The sequence below is a fragment of the Pituophis catenifer genome, unplaced genomic scaffold, assembly GCF_029215685.1.
Source record: "Pituophis catenifer annectens isolate HBS135680 unplaced genomic scaffold, rPitCat1.0.hap2 SCAF_1, whole genome shotgun sequence".
Taxonomy (NCBI): Eukaryota; Metazoa; Chordata; class Lepidosauria; order Squamata; family Colubridae; genus Pituophis; species Pituophis catenifer.
This window is the reverse complement of record NW_027256881.1, coordinates 21,922,940-21,941,815: the sequence shown is the minus strand read 5'-3', so window position 1 is coordinate 21,941,815 and position 18,876 is coordinate 21,922,940. Positions and strand designations below refer to the sequence as shown.

Here is an 18,876-nt window from a genome sequence, read left to right as displayed (position 1 = left end):
TGCTGTTTGTGGTTTTTAAAAACAGTGAAGAACTAGTGCAGGTAGCCTCTGTGAATGATAAATGCAGAAGCTTATGAATGAGCACTCTATGGAAAATTTCACCAACCATGCCTATGGATCTCATTTTTTTTCCTCCAAAGAAAGGGGTCCAACAGAATCTCTTACCCAATGAACCTTGCCAGAATTGCTGTTAGCAAATAACTCACAACTTTATTATCTCCATAAATTAAAAAGCCAAATGGTACTATAGGAAGAAGAGGAGTGTAGAAGGAAGCAAGAAAAAGATGCACAGAGAAAGAAAACTTAGTGGGAAGCAAGAAAAACTTCTGCTGGAGAGGATGAAGCAGCACAGGATGAGGCTGACCAGAACATTCTCCAGTTGCTTCTGTCTTCAAAGTGACTTTTCAGTGTTGTCCTGATGAAAGAAATAAAGATACACATCTAGTGGGAAATAAAATGTGCCAGTGCTCCCCAGCTGATCCAGGTCTTGTGAATGTCTCAGTCAAAGCAGGAAAGCTCACTAATGGGCACACTATCCTTTCCTGGTAACAAATCCTCTTCTTTTAATTCCTTTATACACTCTGAAAGCTAAGAGTTGGGGGAGAGAACAAGAGGGTGAATGCTGGGAGAAACTTTGCCAGAGAAAACCCAGAAGCTCAGGAGGAAGAAAGAAGATCCAAAATAGCCAAAGATCAACATTCATAAGTTACCAGAATTCTGCCCACTTTTTCTGGGTTGGGAAGCTAAATTATTTCCTGCTGCTTTGGAAACAGTAGAACCTGCTCTATTCCCTTCCTCCAATTCTGGCTGACGGGTGTATTTCTTTTCATTGTGTTTCCACCTCACCCTTTTTCATGTCATTGAAAAAGATTGTGATAAAAGAAGCTAGGCTATTGTCTTCTCTATAGCACAGTGCCAGGTAAAGTGCACAAAAGAATCAACAGCATGGCAGAAAATTCCATTGAGATCATCCCTAGAAACTTTCAATGTAAGCATCCCATCAAGAGAACATCTGGTTGTTGGGACTCATTCCTGAAGATCCCTTTTCATATTCCTCCTGGTCCTCTCATTCTCTGCCAATTAAAGAAACTGTCCAGGAGAAGGGGGACTTACCCCGAGATGGTATATTAGGTGGCTTTGGTCTGAATCGAGACAGATTCTCTCCATCTAGAGAGAAAGAGATACATGACATTAGGATTCTACATTTCACAGCTAAGGCTGAAGTTAGCTCAATAGGAAAAGATAGAAGTAGGTACTCAGAACTGTGATTATAAAATCACGGGCAAAAATAACCCCACTTCCATTATATGTGACTCCATCCCTCAGGCATTATTTTAATCTATTAGCTCACTTGTGCTTAAGTGAGCTAAATATATTAAAATAATTTCTGAGGATGTTTTCTTCTGCAAGTTCTTAATATTGAGTAGATTGTAAGGAGGACATTTCTAAGAAAACTGTGGCTCAAACAGAGCAGGTGGGAAGAAAAAAATATTTGGACGTTCTGTTCAAGGTCTCGCAGTGGCAAAATCTCAATGCATCCCCAGCCAGGTCAGAGCTACTCATTACAACTCTACCCATCTCTCATTTCAGCTTTTCAACTCACCTTCTGCTCCTTCAGGCCCCTCCGATCCTTCTGGATGGTCTTCCTCTCCAGCTTCACCACTTCCTTCTGGGATAATTCCTTCAGACTCAGTTTCCTCTCCAGAAATATCTGAGAGGGAAGCAGAGTGGGTGGGTGGGAAGCAGGTATATGTGAAAATGACAAGTTTGTGTTATTCATCTATCTTGAATCTCTAAACACAGATTTTCCAACATACTTTCTGAATGTTATCATTATGTAGACAGACCTTTCAAAAATATGCTGCAGTTCCCCACACATGATGCATAATTCCTGTATAGGTTTTGTATTATTTCCTTCCTAAATCATACATGTTCTAAATACATTTTTCAGAAAACAACTCTAAGCTACAAGCAAAAGGGAAACCAAATCCTTTAATCTTTCTGAGTAAAGAAAGTCCTTGTTCTCCAAATTAATATTCTAACTAGCTCAATAATATCCTTTCACAACATGCAGGAATTCACTTTTAAGAGAGACTGGGGTACAAATTTCCCCCCAAAAAAGTTTAAAGTAAAATATTTTTTTTATATTTTTCCCAAATACACCAGCACTAAGGATTTAAACTGCATATATTACCTGGTTACTGATCCATTTTCTGGATTTGCATAATATGCTAGCTTCATATCTTGTGCAAATACTGTATAGACATTAGGCTTTTAGCTGACTCAGGTATGTTGTCTGAACAAGTCACAAAATTCTTTATTGGGCGGTGTGGTTGTTGATTTTTGCACCATGAGGCAAATATATATTTCCTTCAAACCCCAAACTATATAAATGTTGTGGATCTGCAGAATTACCTGATTACACATCAGTCTTGCTTTCAAATGCCTGCTATTTAACCACTGAATAGTCCAGACAATGACTTGTAATTTTATGCTATTTCTACTTAGGAGGCTGAGGGATTTTGTTGAGTCAAGTTCAGAATAGTTTGGGTCATTCTCTTTGAGATAATCTAAATAATTCCATCTATCCCCATCCACCAATAATATTATGGCTTCTTCTTCTCCACTCTTCAAATACCCTTCATTGCAATGCCCCCTTACAAGCTTTTCCACCCTACATAATTAAGTGTTAGGATTTCAGCTCCTCAGTGTCAAATTCCTTCTTAGACAGGGGACGTGTAAGTTAATGAAAAAAATTAAAGAGAATGGCACCCAAGAGCCTTGATAGTACAAGGGTTTAGTGCACCCTGTTATTAACACAGCTGCCTGCAATTTCTGCTGGTTCGAATCTCTCCAAGGCTCAAGGTTGACTCAGCCTTCCATCCTTTCTAAGGTAGGTGAAATGAGGACCCAGTTTGTGGGGGCAATAAGCTGACTTTGTATAAAATATACAAAAGAATGAAGGCTATTGCTTAAAGCATTGTAAGCCGCCCTGAGTCTCCGGAGAAGGGCGGCATATAAATCAAATTAAAAAAAAAAAAAAAATGGAGGAACAGCAGTGGATGCATCCTCTCCCTTCATTCCAGCAAGATGTTTCAGTCCAGCCACTCCTCACCTGTCTGAAATTCAATAGTTCTCAGCATTTCAGCAACGTGATCTACATTGAGAGAGAAATGGTCCATGTTTTCATAACCAGACTCAGGCCGGCTACTCATGGATACCTTGGACATGTCTGTGATCCTGCAGAAAATAAGATGCATGATGAAATCTATCTGATGCATGTCTCTTTTCACCAAAAAAAAAAAAATAGAGATGGGAACCGGCAGTCAGCAGGAGAAGATTCCTCTCTCTCCAAAATGAAACAACAGTGTGAATGTGTTTGGCTATTTTTGTCTCCTCCCTTCTTTGTCCATTCTGCTTCCAGCAAATAATGAATTAAAGACTGTCAGCTGAAATGGCTTCCAAAACTGTCCCCACCAAGATTCTGGAAAGTATGCATCCCAGCTGTGCATAGCATTTTTGGGGAATTGGGGAAAAGGCCAGGTATCATGGCTTACTGCTGCCAATTGTGACTTCCATCAAAATGTTCTATAAATCCAAGTAAAGTTAAACTGAGGTAGGGAAGAAGCACAAGCAAGAGCTCTCTATTATTTCAAAACATATATGTATATGTATATGTTTATGTGTTTGCGTAGGATACAAATATTTGAAAGCTGTAAGAAAATGTGTTTTCTGCTGTTGTTTTCATTGCTCTGTCCTATAGAGAAATTGTGTGGTTTGATCTAAATACTAACTTACAGTAGCATTTTACTGAAAGCAAACGAAGTTGTCTCTTCAGTTTTAGTTGACAAAATCTATGTTGAGAAAGACTCCTGTGTGACTCAGAAACTGGCTTCCACAATTCTAAGCATGGATATTATTTGGAATAACATTAACACATCAACCTGAAAAATCTACAGCATTGACAGTAATCCTAAATCCAGAAGGAATGCCACTGCTGTGGTTGCTTAAGAAGGAGAAGATCCTGTGAGCCTAAATAATAAATCACAAATTTGTGGGTTTTGGAGAAACAGACACCAGCCTAACTGGGTTAAAGAACCGAGTGAGAATAAATCAGAAGTGAATCTCTGTTTAACTTTGCTGTTGATTAACCTGTTAACTATTTTTTCTTCACGTACATAATGTATGACACATCAGATTGGGTTGCAAATAGATGCGGAAGTGTATAAATCTTCAACCTGTTTCACAAGAGGGAAAACTATTTCTGTTGCAATATATTTGTCAGGAAGGGATAATATGTAGTTTTGTTTTTCTGTCCATCTAACTCCCATTTTTAAAATGCTTTTGTCTAGTTTTGTTTTGACTTGGTTAATTTTGGGGGGGATTTTGTATTTTAATCTTCTGAATAAAATAAAAAATATGCAAGAAAAAGTGGATCGCTGATATCTCGAGTGCTGCTGTTGAATGCCGGTTGGGCCACTGAAGGCTGATATTAAGGCTCAAGGCCTGGACCTTTGCTCCTGTTGCTTCTACTCACTTTTTGATCAGCTCCTTTGACTGCTGCAGGAAAGAAAGAGAGAATCTTCAGCATCAACGAAGCAGAAAACAACTATATCCCCAAGTTTTAAACCACTGAATCTTCCATGTTGCAAGCAGGGTCCTGCTTCTCTCCTCTCCTTACTTATCCATCCTTAAGAAAGCTGACAGTATATCCTGCTTCTTGCTGATCGATTTAAACTGGTTCCAGGCTTACCCTGCTCCCCCACCCTGTCTTGTCACACCTGTATGCACCTGCAGATAGAGAGCCATCTGAGGTTCCTCCATGGACTGGATGGCTGACTCAACCAGCTTAGAGGAAACCTCAAGGTGGTCTCCATATTGCCGGATGAGCCCCCGCACCCTTTGGACTTTTTCTTCCTGCTCTCGTCCGATTTCTTGCAACAGCTCTTTTTTGCGTTCCTCCAGGATGCTGTACAAAGAGTCAAAGCGCAGGCAAAGATGCTGCTTCTGTCGCCGAGCATTATCCTGCCAGGGAGGGAATAGATGAGCTATTATTTTAAAAGTACTATTTCCATCAGAGATTAAAGTTAACTAAATGGCATAATGAGATCAATAAGTACTGCAGGTGTATGTTTCCATGTTTTTCCTCTTATTTGCTCTCAGAAGGCTCCAACTTTTCTCCAACTTTCATGTGGGAGAAAGAAGGAAGCTAGTAGTAGTCCTCAACTTATGACCACTGTTAGAAAATGGCTATTGTCTAATTAGTTGGTCAGGCAATATATAAACTATCAATACATGTTTGTCAAAAGGTATTATATTGCTTTAAGACTGTATTGCATCATTCTGTATCCTGATTGGCTAAGTTCTGTAGCCAATGTACTTAAGGGGAAACCTGAATCATGGCTTGCGGACACTACACCATTTTATCTGCTTATTTGCTGTTACTCTCTACCTGTTCTCTCTGTATGATCACTGTTTGATCATTGCTACTTGTTGCTTTCTACTATTTATTGAATGTTTTAATACTGACCTTGTTCCTGTTTGAAACTCAAGAAGAACTGTTTTATTGTGTAATGACAACAACTGGTAAGAAGACTTTGTACTTGGAATATCCCTGAACTGATATTTTAACTATCGCCTTATCTGTGTATGACTTGGATTGTTATTGGACTTTGCTTTACTTTTTTCTAAAAAGTAAAAGACTACCACACCTCAGTGTGTCAGTATATTAACTGTGGTTATTCACTCTCAGCCATTTTCATGTGCATACTCAAGGGGTTCTCTGCTCAATAACCCATAACATTGGTTATGAGCCAAGAATATCCTTAACAACCACAATTGAGTCCAACATTTTCATTGCTAAGCAAGGCTCTTGTTAAGTAAGCTGCACTCCATTTTTCAACCTTTTTTGCTAAAGTGAATCACGGCAGTTGTTAAGTGAATAAATAATACCAGTTGCCAAGCTCCTGAATTTTGACCATGTGGCCGTGGGGATGCTCCATAACCAATTGTAAGTCACTTTTTCAGTGCCATTGTAACTTTGAACAGTCACTAAATAAATAGTTGTAAGTCAAAGATTACCTGTATTGGCATATCCTGCAGAAATAAACATCGCTTGAGAGCATCCCCCCCAAAAAATTGAATGATTTTATGCTCACCTCAATAGTTTTACAGATTTCTTCCATCTGGGTGATGATGGCTTGGATACGGTCATTCCCTGCCACTAACATGGCAATGCCATCACTCAGCTCCCCCTGCAGAAATAGGAAGGCGAAACGTAATGGCTGGGCTCGCATTACTTAAGTCAATGCAATGGTGAAAACAGGTATTCATAAAGCCTGTCATGCCTTAGCAAATATACATTACACAGTATTACTCCACTACTCCAAACCACAAACTACTCAAATTCATTTGAGACTTGAAATGTCTCACTGGAAGATATACATAGAGGCTAGACTCTGAGGCTAAAGCTTGATGAGCCATAGACTCATATGCTGCATGAAATTATCTTATGGCTCATCAGGGCTTAGTCTCAAAATCCATTTCCTCCAAAGTCTAGCCTCTATGCAGGTCTTCAAGAAGAGAGGAAGGCTACAGTGCAGTGCCTGTGGACATGTTTCTGCTTCTATTGCATGATTGTGCAGCCAACATAATGACTAACCGGTCAGATGGAGTAATTCTAGGGAATCTAGATCAAGGAAGAGGATAATGCAAGTCATAAGGCAACTGAAAGCCCCACCCTGGATGGGCTCTTGTCCAAGAAAACAAGGAAGTAGCATGGAAGGGAAGCAGCAGAGAAGAGGAAAAACCCCAATCAATGCTACCTGGGTGCTCATGATCCAAGCATTTTCTTCCAGACCCATAAACACACCTGATACATGAATAGGTCAGTTGTGGTGCGGCAATTCCCCTGTGTGACAGCTGACTTGGAAACCAACATTCTAAGCTGTAATATCAGGCCAGGATCACAATGCTGTTGTTAAATTGGGCACCAGCATCTAACATGTGTAATGGTGTCTCCCCCACAAGATTCTGCACAACTCAAGTTTTTGCTCTAGTTGTCCAAAACAGAAACTATGAGTAGAAAGAAGACAGGATCTTCTTTCATTTCCATTTTTCCTCTCCCACCACCACTCCTTGTACCTTTTGGCGCTTATAAATGTTGGTCAGAGGAGCCACTTCACAGTCTTTGTGGGCTCCAAAGACTTTGCACATAGAGCAGGTTGGAACCTCACAGTTCAAGCAGTATATGTTGATTTTTTCCTCTTCATGTTCTTCACACATCAGCTGTTGCTCTGCCTTGGCATGGAGAGGCCTGGCCACAGCATAAACAAGAGATTGAGAAAGATGTTGAATTCCCCAGAAAATGATCCACCCTGGCTCAAAAACCTTTCTATTTTTCTTAAGGTCATCATGTCAAATGAGAACAGATGTGCTCTTTTTTGAAATATAGTGCAGCCTGCCAAGAGGCCCAATTTTTATTTCCAAAGGAAAATATTTTAGCTCCTTGTGTTCCAAACAGAAGTTTAGGTAAAGGTGGGCAGCAAGGAAGCCTTAGGATTTGAGATGGAGATGGATTCCAGCTTGGTTCCATGAAAGACTTGCAGTGACCAAGAGACAACCAAGCCTTTGGTTATACCATCAACACCTAGCTATCATGATCCTTCCTTTGGTTAATGATAGCAATGCAACATTAGTGTAACCAGCATATTTAATACCGTGTTTCCCTGAAAATAAAACCCTGTCTTATATTTTTTGAACCCTGAAATAAGCGCTTGGCCTTATTTTTGGGGATGTCTTATTATTTTGGGGTGTGTGGAGCAAGACGGGGCTCCTCTTGCTGTCCTTACCTGATTTCCAGCTCTGTCTCCCTAACCCTAGCCAGAGGAAATGGCGGGGACCGGTTGCACATGCGTTTAAATATTTTCAGGGAGGGCTTATTTTCAGGAATGGCTTATTTTGGGGGGGGACTTATTTTTGAGGGGGCTTATTTTAGTGCATGTGCTCAAAAGCCCGATTGGGCTTATTATCAGGGGATGTCTTATTTTCGGGGAAACACAGTAGCTTCATGCGATTCAAATTATTGATGAGACTAACCCAGTGGTGAAATCCAAATTTTTTTACTACCGGTTCTGTAGGCATGGCTTGGTGGGTATGGTGTGGTTTAGTGGGCATGGCTTGGTGGGCATGACAGGGGAAGGATACTGCAAAATCCCCATATCCTCCCCACTCCTGGGGGAAGGATATTACAAAATCTCCATTCCCACCCCACTCTGGGACCAGCCAGAGGTGGTATTTGCCAGTTCTCTGAACTGCTCAAAATTTCCGCTACCAGTTCTCCAGAAGCTGCTGGATTTCACCCCTGGATTAACCATTTTCTTGATACTGTGTTTAGATTAGGTTAAGCATTTAAAGAATTATGTTCTTTTTAAGTGCATAAAGAAGACCAAGTCCCAAGGCAATTTTGAAAATCACAACGTCTGGGGAACAGAGTCTTTTTGAAGGAGCATCCACAAACATGGGCTCTCTTCTCCTCCCTGCCCAGCATTTTATGTAAGCCTGGTGGTAGGCGATGAGTTCCATTGAGGACATCCCAAACTAGATATATATGAAGGATCGGAGATGATATTACAGATCAGCAGCCAGAGGTTGAATTCTAGCCAGCAAAATCTCCCTGGAGACAAAGAGATTGCCACATCAACCAATGTGGACAGCTGCTCCTCTTGAGTAAACTGCAGCAACTAAGACTTCTTCAGTTAGCTCACAAGTTGAGTGGCTGGGAATTGAGGATTTCCACCAAGCTCAGAACCACAATATAGTCTATATTATGGACACAAAGTTCTTAAACACTTATGGAAATTGTTTTTTTTTTTTTTTACTGCTTTTCAACTATTAAGAACCTTCCAGTGGACAGGTCTTATAACACGCACTGGGGAAGTTCCCTTTAATCCTCAGCAAAAAAAGTTTGAAAGATAAGTTTAAGAACATAAAAACTGGGCGGGGGGGAGGGATAATCAGCAGAACAGCAATTAGAATATTATACAGTGAATGGACTAAAGGTCCAGATGGATTTGAACTCAGATTTTGAAATTAGTTATCAGAATCCTTCCCATGAGAAAATACTGTTGTTTTAAATTCTTAAAAGAAAATATGATAAGATGGGAACTTGAGGGACACTAGAGGAAACCAAAGGCAACTAAAGATTATAATTAAAGGAGAAGAATACTTCAGTTTGACTTACTAACATAGAATAGCAATAGCACTTATATACCGCTTCCTACTGCGGTTTACAGAGTCAGCATATTGCCCCCAACAATCTGGGTCCTCATTTTACCAGCCTCAGAAGGATGGAAGGCTGAGTCAACCTTGAGCCTGGTGAGATTCGATCTGCCAAACTGCTGGCAGCCGGCGATCAGCAGAAGTAGCCTGCAGTACTGCACTCTAACCACTGTGCCACCACGGCTCAGAATGGAGTAAAATACAAAATAACATTAAACATATCAAAGGATATTTTTGAACAATGGGTGCAGAAGTTAATTTTAGAAGTGTCTGCCAGTATAGATAGACTGTGTTCAGATATTAAGGAAAAGGAACAAGTTGTACTGGACAAGATTGAGATCGATCTGAAAGTGGATTTTAAAATAATTTTAAAATAATTCAAGAAAGATATGGAAAAATATTACATTAGATATACAAATTAATTCAGTTTCTCAATAATTAAAAGGGATGTACAAATGGCAAATGAAAAACAACTTGGATAAATTTCTTATATTGGAATTACAAAACAGACCTGAAGGAGAAGCAACAAAGAAAAAGAAAACAAGCCATAGGACATTGTCTGATGGGATTATAGATTAAGATTGTTAAAAGTAAAAGGAATGGAATATAGGGTTTTATTTGATCAAAGTTAAAATAGATTTGTTATTTTTTGTAATTTTTAATGGACTTCTGCTGACAAGGACTGACTGACAAAGTTTAAGGATATGGTAAGGTTTAAGGATATGTTTATAAATAAAATGGATTTATCTGATCAAGAGATAAATTGTAATTTCTGGTAATTCTTGGTGGACTTTTGCTAACCGAGACTGAATGATGAGGCCAAAGGATTTGTTATAGGTATGAGATGAATTTTGGAATGAAGAGATTATTTGTTGTGTTTTAAGAGAAGGTGACAAATTATTAAAATTGTTTATACTGATTATGACAAGAGGGGAAGGCACTTTTTTCTTTGCTATATTCTTATTTTTTTTCTTTTTCTGCATTTTCTATTTTTTCACTCTTTTAAGTTCTGGTAGTCAGTTTTTATAGAATTGTAATGCTTAATGAAATTTTTAAAAAATAAAGCCTTGTAATACGTCATTAACATGACGAAAGGCTGACAGAAGCGTGCCTTCATTTTTTCAAAAATATCACATATTATGCTGTGTTATTATTACTGGTATCTCCCTTTTTTGGAATAGTGTATGAAAGAGAAAATATGTTTGCAAAAATGAGAGGAATATTTTGCTTGCCAGGAATGTGAGAGAAGCCTAACCTTTAAACTGGTCTTGCAGCCAGAGATTATGAATACAGTAATCCAATAATATTGAAATACTATGCAAATAAAGAACTGAGAAATGATATCAATTATTAGCATATTTTTCTGAAAAACAAGTTCTAGCTTTGGGGAGATGGCTCTATCTAACTTTCGCAGACTTTGAACTCTGCTCTAGAAAGACCCAACAGTGTGTTAGATGTACTGGTTGACACACATCTGGATCAGTGGTGGGTTGCTCCCGGTTCGGTCCGGTTCTTGCGAACCAGTAGCAAAAGCGGCGGGAGGCTCCGCCCACCTGCCCGGACGGAGATGATCTGCACATGTGCAGAAACTTCTGTGCATGCACAGAAGTGTGCACGTGTGAGCAAAGCAAGCACGCACGTACGTACGCACACTCCCGTTGCAAACTGGTAGTAAAGGTAAGTAGAACCCATCCCTGATCTGGATGTATTAAGTAGAAAAATGCACATGAAAGCAAGAAAAGCATTTAGGAAGGAAGATGATGAGAAAGTAGAAAGGATAAAACCTGAGAGGTCCAGGCAAGGATTCAATTTCTGATAGGCCTTGAAGGAGGAAAGAGAGTTGAAGTAATCAGAAGGAAAATTCTGGTTCTGCTTCTTCATTTGGAAAACAAAGATTTTGGAGCAACAGAAATGTGTGAGCACACATGCATGTCTTAGGTGCAGGATTACCAACCAACAAGTGTTGAAACAGAAATTATGGGAGTCTATACATAACTTACCGAGAGGATTCTTGTTTGTAGATATCAATTATGTTTTCCACCAAAAGGTTGCGTTGCAGGCCATAAACTCCATGCCGGTCCAGCACCACTTCATGCCGACAGGATGGGCACCGGAATCGGCCTCCTGAAGACACTGAAGTAGATCCACGAGATTGCCACAGGGGGTTGGAGGCCTGGCAAGGAGGTGATGGGAAAGTTGAGGTTTTTGCTGAAGTTCAGTACTGCTTACTTACCCATTTGTTAGAAATGTGGCTCTTCTAGGAAGCAGTAATAGAAACCCAGGAGGGCATTTTGAACTTCAATGACATTCCTCTGTCCCAGGACAGGTCATGCAAATAGGTCCTCTACCAGCTACTATTACAAGAGTTGGCAACCGCAGAGATCACTGCTATAGGCAGACATTGGCAAAGGATTATTCCCATCCATCCCATGTCCAACTTGCCAGAATAAATCACTATATGCATAGCACAGTAACTCATTCTCCAACTCACATATGAGTTCTAGGTTATATTCAGACAGCTGAACAATGGTCTAGTCTAGTGACTAAGAAGTGCAACAGTTAAATAGGACAACCTCACTCCTCCAATAGAGGTCTTAAAATTTTGGATAAGATGCAGCCACTTGAAGAGAGAGCTCCTCTAAGTAATAAATAAACATCTAAATTAGATAACATCCCATCTCCTCCCCATGAGCACTCTGCTCCCTTCTTTGCTCTCCATCTTGGTCACTTTAATTTTGGCTGAATTTTAAATTTAAAATATCTGTTTATTGTTTCAATGTTTTATATGGCATTTTTATTCATTGATTGTAAGCTGCCTAAAATCATCTTTGATGAGATGGGCAGCACATAAGATAAATAATAAATAATAAAAATTATAAAAACAAATAAACAAATAGAAACATCCTGAGAAACATTTTAATATAATTTTTATTTTCATTTTTTATATTTACGGGAGCTTTTGAAGAAATGTAATAAAATGTATTGTTTAAAAAAGAAAATCCTAGTCTGAAAATCACAACTGTTGTTGTTTACACTGAAAACTTTTGGATGCCATACCAGGCCTTCAGGGGTGAGTTGGATTCTACAGACTATCCTGCTCCAATATTAGAGCAAAGAGCATTGAAGTGAAACTTGAGCCACGAAACAGATTTCTTTGGAACAAAAGCATTGATTTGTCAACTTGAGGTCTGTAAGAATTTTTTTTAGGTAAAATGCATAGGACTCCATTTAATTAAAATTAATACATTTTCCTTCTGAGGGAAAGATATTGAAAGAGTGCTGTAGGACTTTCTCCTGGGCAATATGCAATTCAATCTTTTTTTTATAAATTCATGTGTTGAGGGCCTATTTAAGTGCAAGGAAACTTCGTGTGGATTTTTCTTACTTGTGAATGCTATAACAGGGACTGTCCTTGGGGGGAAAAAGCAGATAGTCAATTCATTGTATTTTAACACAATGTAGTTAAAAGTGAATTATATTCAATTTTCCCTTGTTACATTAAAAAAGGAACATTCAGGTGGTCTTTAACCTAGAGATTGAGCAAGAAGCTGTCATCAAAGTGGATCTTCACACAGATGAGAAGAACGGATGATACCAGGGAAACCAGAATTCTGATTCAAAGAGGTATTGCATAGACAAGGAATTAAGGTCCCAACTAACGGAGTGAAATTCACCAGATCTTTAAAGTACTGCATTTAGGTACAAATAAATAAAGTCATAATAAAATGGGGATTTGGTTTGGTAAAAGTACCAAAGATGAGTAGTAAAGTCACACAGCTGCTAAAAAAAAATGCTTTAAAAGATTATTGTGTGTCCAGATCACAGACCAGTTCGACTTTGCTCTGCATAGTCCACTTATGTTGCTTGGGATGCATTTCAAGCAGAAGGCAACATATTTGAATAGGTTAAAAAACAGAGACTAGAATACAGAAGTCAACTTTGAAAGAATTGGGCATATTAATATAAGGAAACAAATAAAACAAAAAAGCTAGCATTTCTTCCTCCAACACAGTGAATTTGGTTTATTTGTGGAGTGAACCCAACAAAAGTTAAAAATCTTACACAATATATTTTATTTGTGGCCTCTAGGTGGCACTAGTCGTGCACAGGTTATTCTTCGTCGGCAGAGAAGCAACCTTACTCTCATTCTAAATTTTTTTAAAAAAATTTGATTTATATGCCGCCCTTCTCCGGAGACTCAGGGCGGCTTACAATGCGTATTAACATCACTTCTTTCCTTCTTACTTTTGTAAAAGTGCAAAGCATGCACTTTTGTTAGTTTTGTTAAAGTTGTTTTGTTTCATGAACTTAAAGACTATATCTTGGTGTCTTGCCTCTAGAGATGGCCTAGATTGCTTAGTTTTCTCAAAAAAGGGTTTAATTCTTTAGCCTTAAAGGGATCCCACAACTCAGATGGTGTTGATGGGCATGTACACAACAGGTTTTAAAGAATCAAGATTTAGGTTTTCTAGAATTTGTCCAGAGAGATACAAAATCCTAGCAATTATGGAAAGGATGGCTTTTCCTTACTAGAATCTAGCCATAAACAATGCCAGCTAACCTCTTTTTCTGTTGTGTCCCCATAATGTTGCTTTCATCTCACACACCGCCCATACTCAAGGCAGATTTAAATTGTTGTTTGCTGCTTAAAGTAGAGTGTTCCCTTTTAAGTAAGGAAGAAAAGCCCTGGCTGTTTTACTGTGGGTACAATTGACTTGTAACCACAATTGGGACCATGATTGTTAAGTGAGTACACCCAACATTATGATCTTGTTTGCCACGGTTAGTAGGCAAATCACCTCAGTTGTTAAATGAATTGCATGGCCATTAAGCAAATCTGGCTTCCCCCATGGACTTTGCTTGTTGGAAGTCAACTGGGAAGGTGAGAAATGGTGATTACATGACCCTATGATGCTGCAACCATTGTGAATTAAGTGTCCAAAGTTTGATCACATGACCATAGAGATGTTGCGACGGCATAAGTGCAAGGACTGGTCATATATCACTTTTTTCAGTGATTTGTAACTCTGAACAGTTTCTAAACAAATGTTTGTAAACTAGGGCAGAGGTGGGCTGCTGCCAGTTCGGACCAGTTCGAGCAAACCAGTAGTTGTGACCTGTGGGTGGGCCTGCTCCCCCGCCGCCTTGGTGTTATTCTGTCTTATATCATTGTGTTTTTTAAGCTGCACGCATGCACGGAAGGCCATATGCATAAGCAGAAGGCATGCACGCATTTTCAATGCTGGGCAAACCGGTTGTTACAACCAGCAGCAGCCCACCACTGGCCAAGGGATATCTGTATTGCACAAAACATCCTAAATCTGATTTATCTTTAGAGATACAAGATGCCTTTAATCCTATACATAGCAGCTGAATCTGTTTAGATGGCTCTCTGTCTCTCCCAGTGAGCTACAGAAAGGTGTATTAATAAAAAACAGTACAGAACTCTGTTGGGATAGCAAATGCCAATTGTTAAGTACTAAGCCATCACTCCATCAACGCAGTATTACTTCCTAAAGACAGAGACAGCAGGAATCCTCCTCCTCCAACAATAGTAATTTTTGCAGGAAAGCAATGGGCAAGCTTGCTCCATTTGCCAGGCTTGGCTCAAATCAAAGAATCATCAGCCAAGCATATTTCTTCTTGACGAAAATGATCGCTTCCAGGAGTTTTACAACTAAATACATACTGGACTCAGAACTGACATCAATTGTCAGTGTCAAGCACGGGTGAAATGCTTCCGGTTCGGACCGGATTGCCCGATCCGCTAGCGATGGTGGCGGGTGGTTTGGAGAACTGGTACCAAAAATCCCTGTGCCCCCCCCCCCACCCATGACCAGCCGAGCCTTGCGATCATCAGAGGCTGTTTTTTTTACTTTTAAAAGCATTTTTTCTACAACCTCTTCTGCCGAAAAAATGCTTTTAAAAGTAAAAAAAACAGCCTCTGATGATCACGTGGCTCAGCTGGGATTGTCAGAGGCTTTTAAAAGCATTTTTTCTACAGAAAAATGCTTTTAAAAACCTCTGACGATCCCAGATGAGCCGCGTGATCGTCAGAGGCTTCTAAAAGCTCTTTTTTCTGGTTGTAAAAAAATGCTTTTAAAAGTAAAAAAAAAAAAAGTTGGCCACGCCCACCCAGTCACATTAACCCCCCCACCAAGCCATGCCCACAGAACCGGTAGTAACAAATTTTAGATTTCACCCCTGGTGTCAAGGCTGAGTTTTAAAACAAAATAAAGGCTCTCTGAGCTAGTGAAAAAATATCTTTCAGTGTAAAGTAACTACAGTGTCTTCCCCTCTTAAATATTTAGAACTGTTATCTTAGAAATCACTAAGTCTTGGGTAGCTTTCCATTAGGAAGCCATCTGGTTTAGATCAGTCCAATTATGGAATCCCTGACAAATGCTTGTCTTCGTTGAAAGAGAGCCTATCGCTATGAAATAACTCTTACTAGAACATTTCTCCTCAGGTTGAGATAAAAATCTATGACATCATAACAACCATCCCATTACTTCAAAAGGCCTGCTCCATTTTCTGTATGGTAAATCATTATACTATATTTGCAGACATTATAAATCTCCCCATAGCCTTTTCTTCTCCAAGCTACTCAGCACTTTCCATCATTCTTTGTAGGACATAGTTTCCAGATAAACCACCCTTTTTTCTCATCTGGAAGGGCAACAGTTGGTTATGGTCTTATTTTCCGTTCTGCTACTCTCTGGTAAAAGTGGCTGCATTTGCATAATATAGGCTAGTTTTAAGGGTTAGTTTCTTGTGGGTTAGCAAGATACAAAAACTTAATCCATCTGAGTGTAGAAAAGGGATTATAAATTTTTATCCTGTCTTTATTATTTTTATAAATAACTCAAGATGGCAAACATATCCAACACACTATCCTTCTATTTTCCCCAGAACAACTCTGGGAGATGAGTTGGGTTGAGAAAGAATGACTGACCCAAAGTCACCTAACTGGGTTTCACGGCTAAGGCATGACTTGAACCCAAGATGTCCTGCTTTTGAGCCTGGTGCTCTAACCACTAGACCAGGGGTGGGCAAATGTGGCCCTTTTACAACCTGTGGACTTCAACTCCCAGAATTCCTGAGACAGCCAAGCCAAACTGTCTCAGGAATTCTGGGAGTTGAAGTCCACAGGTTGTAAAAGGGCCACATTTGCCCACATTTGCCCACCCTTGCACTAGACCAAACTGTCTCCAAGTTCAGCATAGTTGTATAAATGTAATCAACATGTAACCAAATGAGACTGAAGATACTTCCTTTGGTTAAAACTTTCATTTCCCACCTCATGTTACACTTTAGCTCAAACTGCCAAACTGTGTAACAAAAAAAGTGATAACTGCAGCAGCCTCCTATTTAGACAACTCACAAAAATCGTCATACACAAATCCTACTTAAATCAGTAGGATATTTTCCTCCATATATGTTCCATTTCATCATCCAGCTCCATTTCTGTCTTCTTTTTCCTATTAGCCATGTGAGTACAGGGTAAATGGGAATATCTCATTGTTAATGTCTCCAGAAGGTTGGAATGTATAGAAAACGTTCTGTAGGAAGAGGCCTTTTCTTGAATCAATTTTATTCCCCTCACTGATGATACATATAAAGGCAAAAGATCCTCTCCTCCTTCAGGCCTGCTTGTAATGGCCTCTCCAGGCTAATACAATGTGTCGCCATCCTATCCTGAATCTCACAACCAGTCTCGTATTCCTCCCATTTTGGAGCGCCTGATCAACAGAACACACAATGTCCTTCCTATCTCCTGCCTTCCAAACCCTCCCTTAAACAACAAACACCTTGATACTTCAGTCCTTTTCCACGAAACAATATATAATTGGCATTGCAATTATTCATACTTTCAAATTCTCTATTGCTCCTCCATCCCTCTCTCATTGGCCTTTTTAAGTTTTGGGAGGCAGATATTCCCTTTATGTTACTCAAGAAGCGCGATGAATATTAATGGCTATCTATAAGCAGAGAATACATCATAACATTTATTATGTAATTATCATAAACTCCTTCACTCAGAAATGGCTCTGATTTTAGAAAGGCATCACCCAGACAGACCTGAATCCCTTTCATGTTATGCTTATCCAGAGCATTGATTCCTGGGCTTCTTGCTCACCTGAAAGATGTCGTTGGCACACTTACGACAGAGGTTGTGTTGGCAGGGCAGGATGACCACTGGTTTGGTGAACATCTCCAAACAGATGGGGCAGATAAGCTGCTTCTCCAGGTTATCCATGCTCTGTGAAGTCCCCAGCATCGGCTTGAAGCCCACGGCAAAGTTCATCCCCGCAGCACCGATTCTTGCCCACAGCACACTCTAATGGGCTTGATGGATGACTCCCTCAGCTTTCCCTAAGTCTCAATGCCTGCCTTGCCAATCTCTGCTCTCTCTGCCTTGTTCTGCCTGCCTGCTCCAGCTCTCCTGCCTTCGCAGTGTAGCTTCTCTCCTTCCTGGCTTTTACGCCTCTTCCTGTTTTATTTCCACTTGGGGAATTTTCCTCCGTCCACCAAGCTTGCTTTTTCTAATTTGCCTGTCCAGATCTTGACTTCTTTCTGACATCATTCCCTGTCCTGAGCCTACAAGGCTATTCTTAGTAGGTCACATGACCCCAATGGAATCCCAGCTGCCATTTTTGTCTCAGTAAAGGGTGCGGGGGCAAAGCAACAGCTGTCAACGGGATCAGGTGACACTTAGTCACTACTCCACAACAAGCTATGACACTTTCAAAAGATGGCTGTCAGACTGGGGGGGAAGCAGTCAGTGGCATACTCCTATGCTATATCCAAAACAGTAAGATTCAAGTATTGTTGAGGAAAAGAATTAAATCTTTTCACATATTGGATAAAAATAAAGACCTTCCACTAAAGTATAACTGGATGTTATGTAAGTGGCTGGAACCAGATAATTCGAATTGCAAGCATCTATTAAGGAATAAAATGAATTCTCTTATTTGCATTTCTTCAGACAGGTTCCATGAAATATTACAAACTGAGTTTGCAATTATGAAGTCAAGGAATGCTGTGAATATGTAAGTGGCTGTTCAGTCTTTCTTTCTTTTTTTTTTGCAAGTGCAATTAAGTTGTTGGCTTTTGGTTTGATTGTACTTGACACATTAAGCAGCATACTCTTCTCAACATTCAAAATGAATCATCAAAATATTAAGGAGAAACATGTAAAATTACATTAGACTTAAAGGTAACTTTTGTAAATACTTTGCAAAATAAACAAGTCTTACAACTTTGACATTCAAAGCAATTGATAGCCATTAGCCAAGGATACTTAAAAAGCCACTGCTTTGAATCACACCAACTAGTCTTAACAACATTAATATCTAAACCAGCTTTGCAGATCCTGGAGCCTTCCAAACAGGATTTCCTGCAGTCAAAATCCAGATCTGGATGGTTTCCAACTGGGGTTGGAGCGAGAAGGCTGCTTAAAAATAATTGGGATCTTTAGGATAAAGAAACAGAAATCAATATTGTGTGCTCCTACTCATTAAAATGGATGTTGTGTAGTTTGGGAGGAAAGTATTCTCTGCTAATTGCACAATACTTTTAAGCTTCTATCTGAAT

General features: G+C 39.6%; 1 protein-coding gene across 1 annotated transcript; it reads right to left on the bottom strand.

Moving 5' to 3' along the window:
* Nucleotides 1-184: 184 nt before the first annotated feature.
* TRIM54 (tripartite motif containing 54) lies at nt 185-17,873 on the bottom strand. The gene is made up of 10 exons (XM_070932165.1): nt 17,420-17,873; nt 11,280-11,452; nt 7,144-7,315; nt 6,159-6,254; nt 4,792-5,025; nt 4,538-4,560; nt 3,116-3,240; nt 1,604-1,711; nt 1,114-1,167; nt 185-415 (listed from the first exon to the last, which is right to left on the bottom strand). The coding sequence occupies exons 1-10, from the start codon at nt 17,585-17,587 to the stop codon at nt 405-407; spliced, it is 1,164 nt and encodes a 387-aa protein (XP_070788266.1). The 5' UTR covers nt 17,588-17,873; the 3' UTR covers nt 185-404.
* Between the last annotated feature and the right edge of the window lie 1,003 nt (nt 17,874-18,876).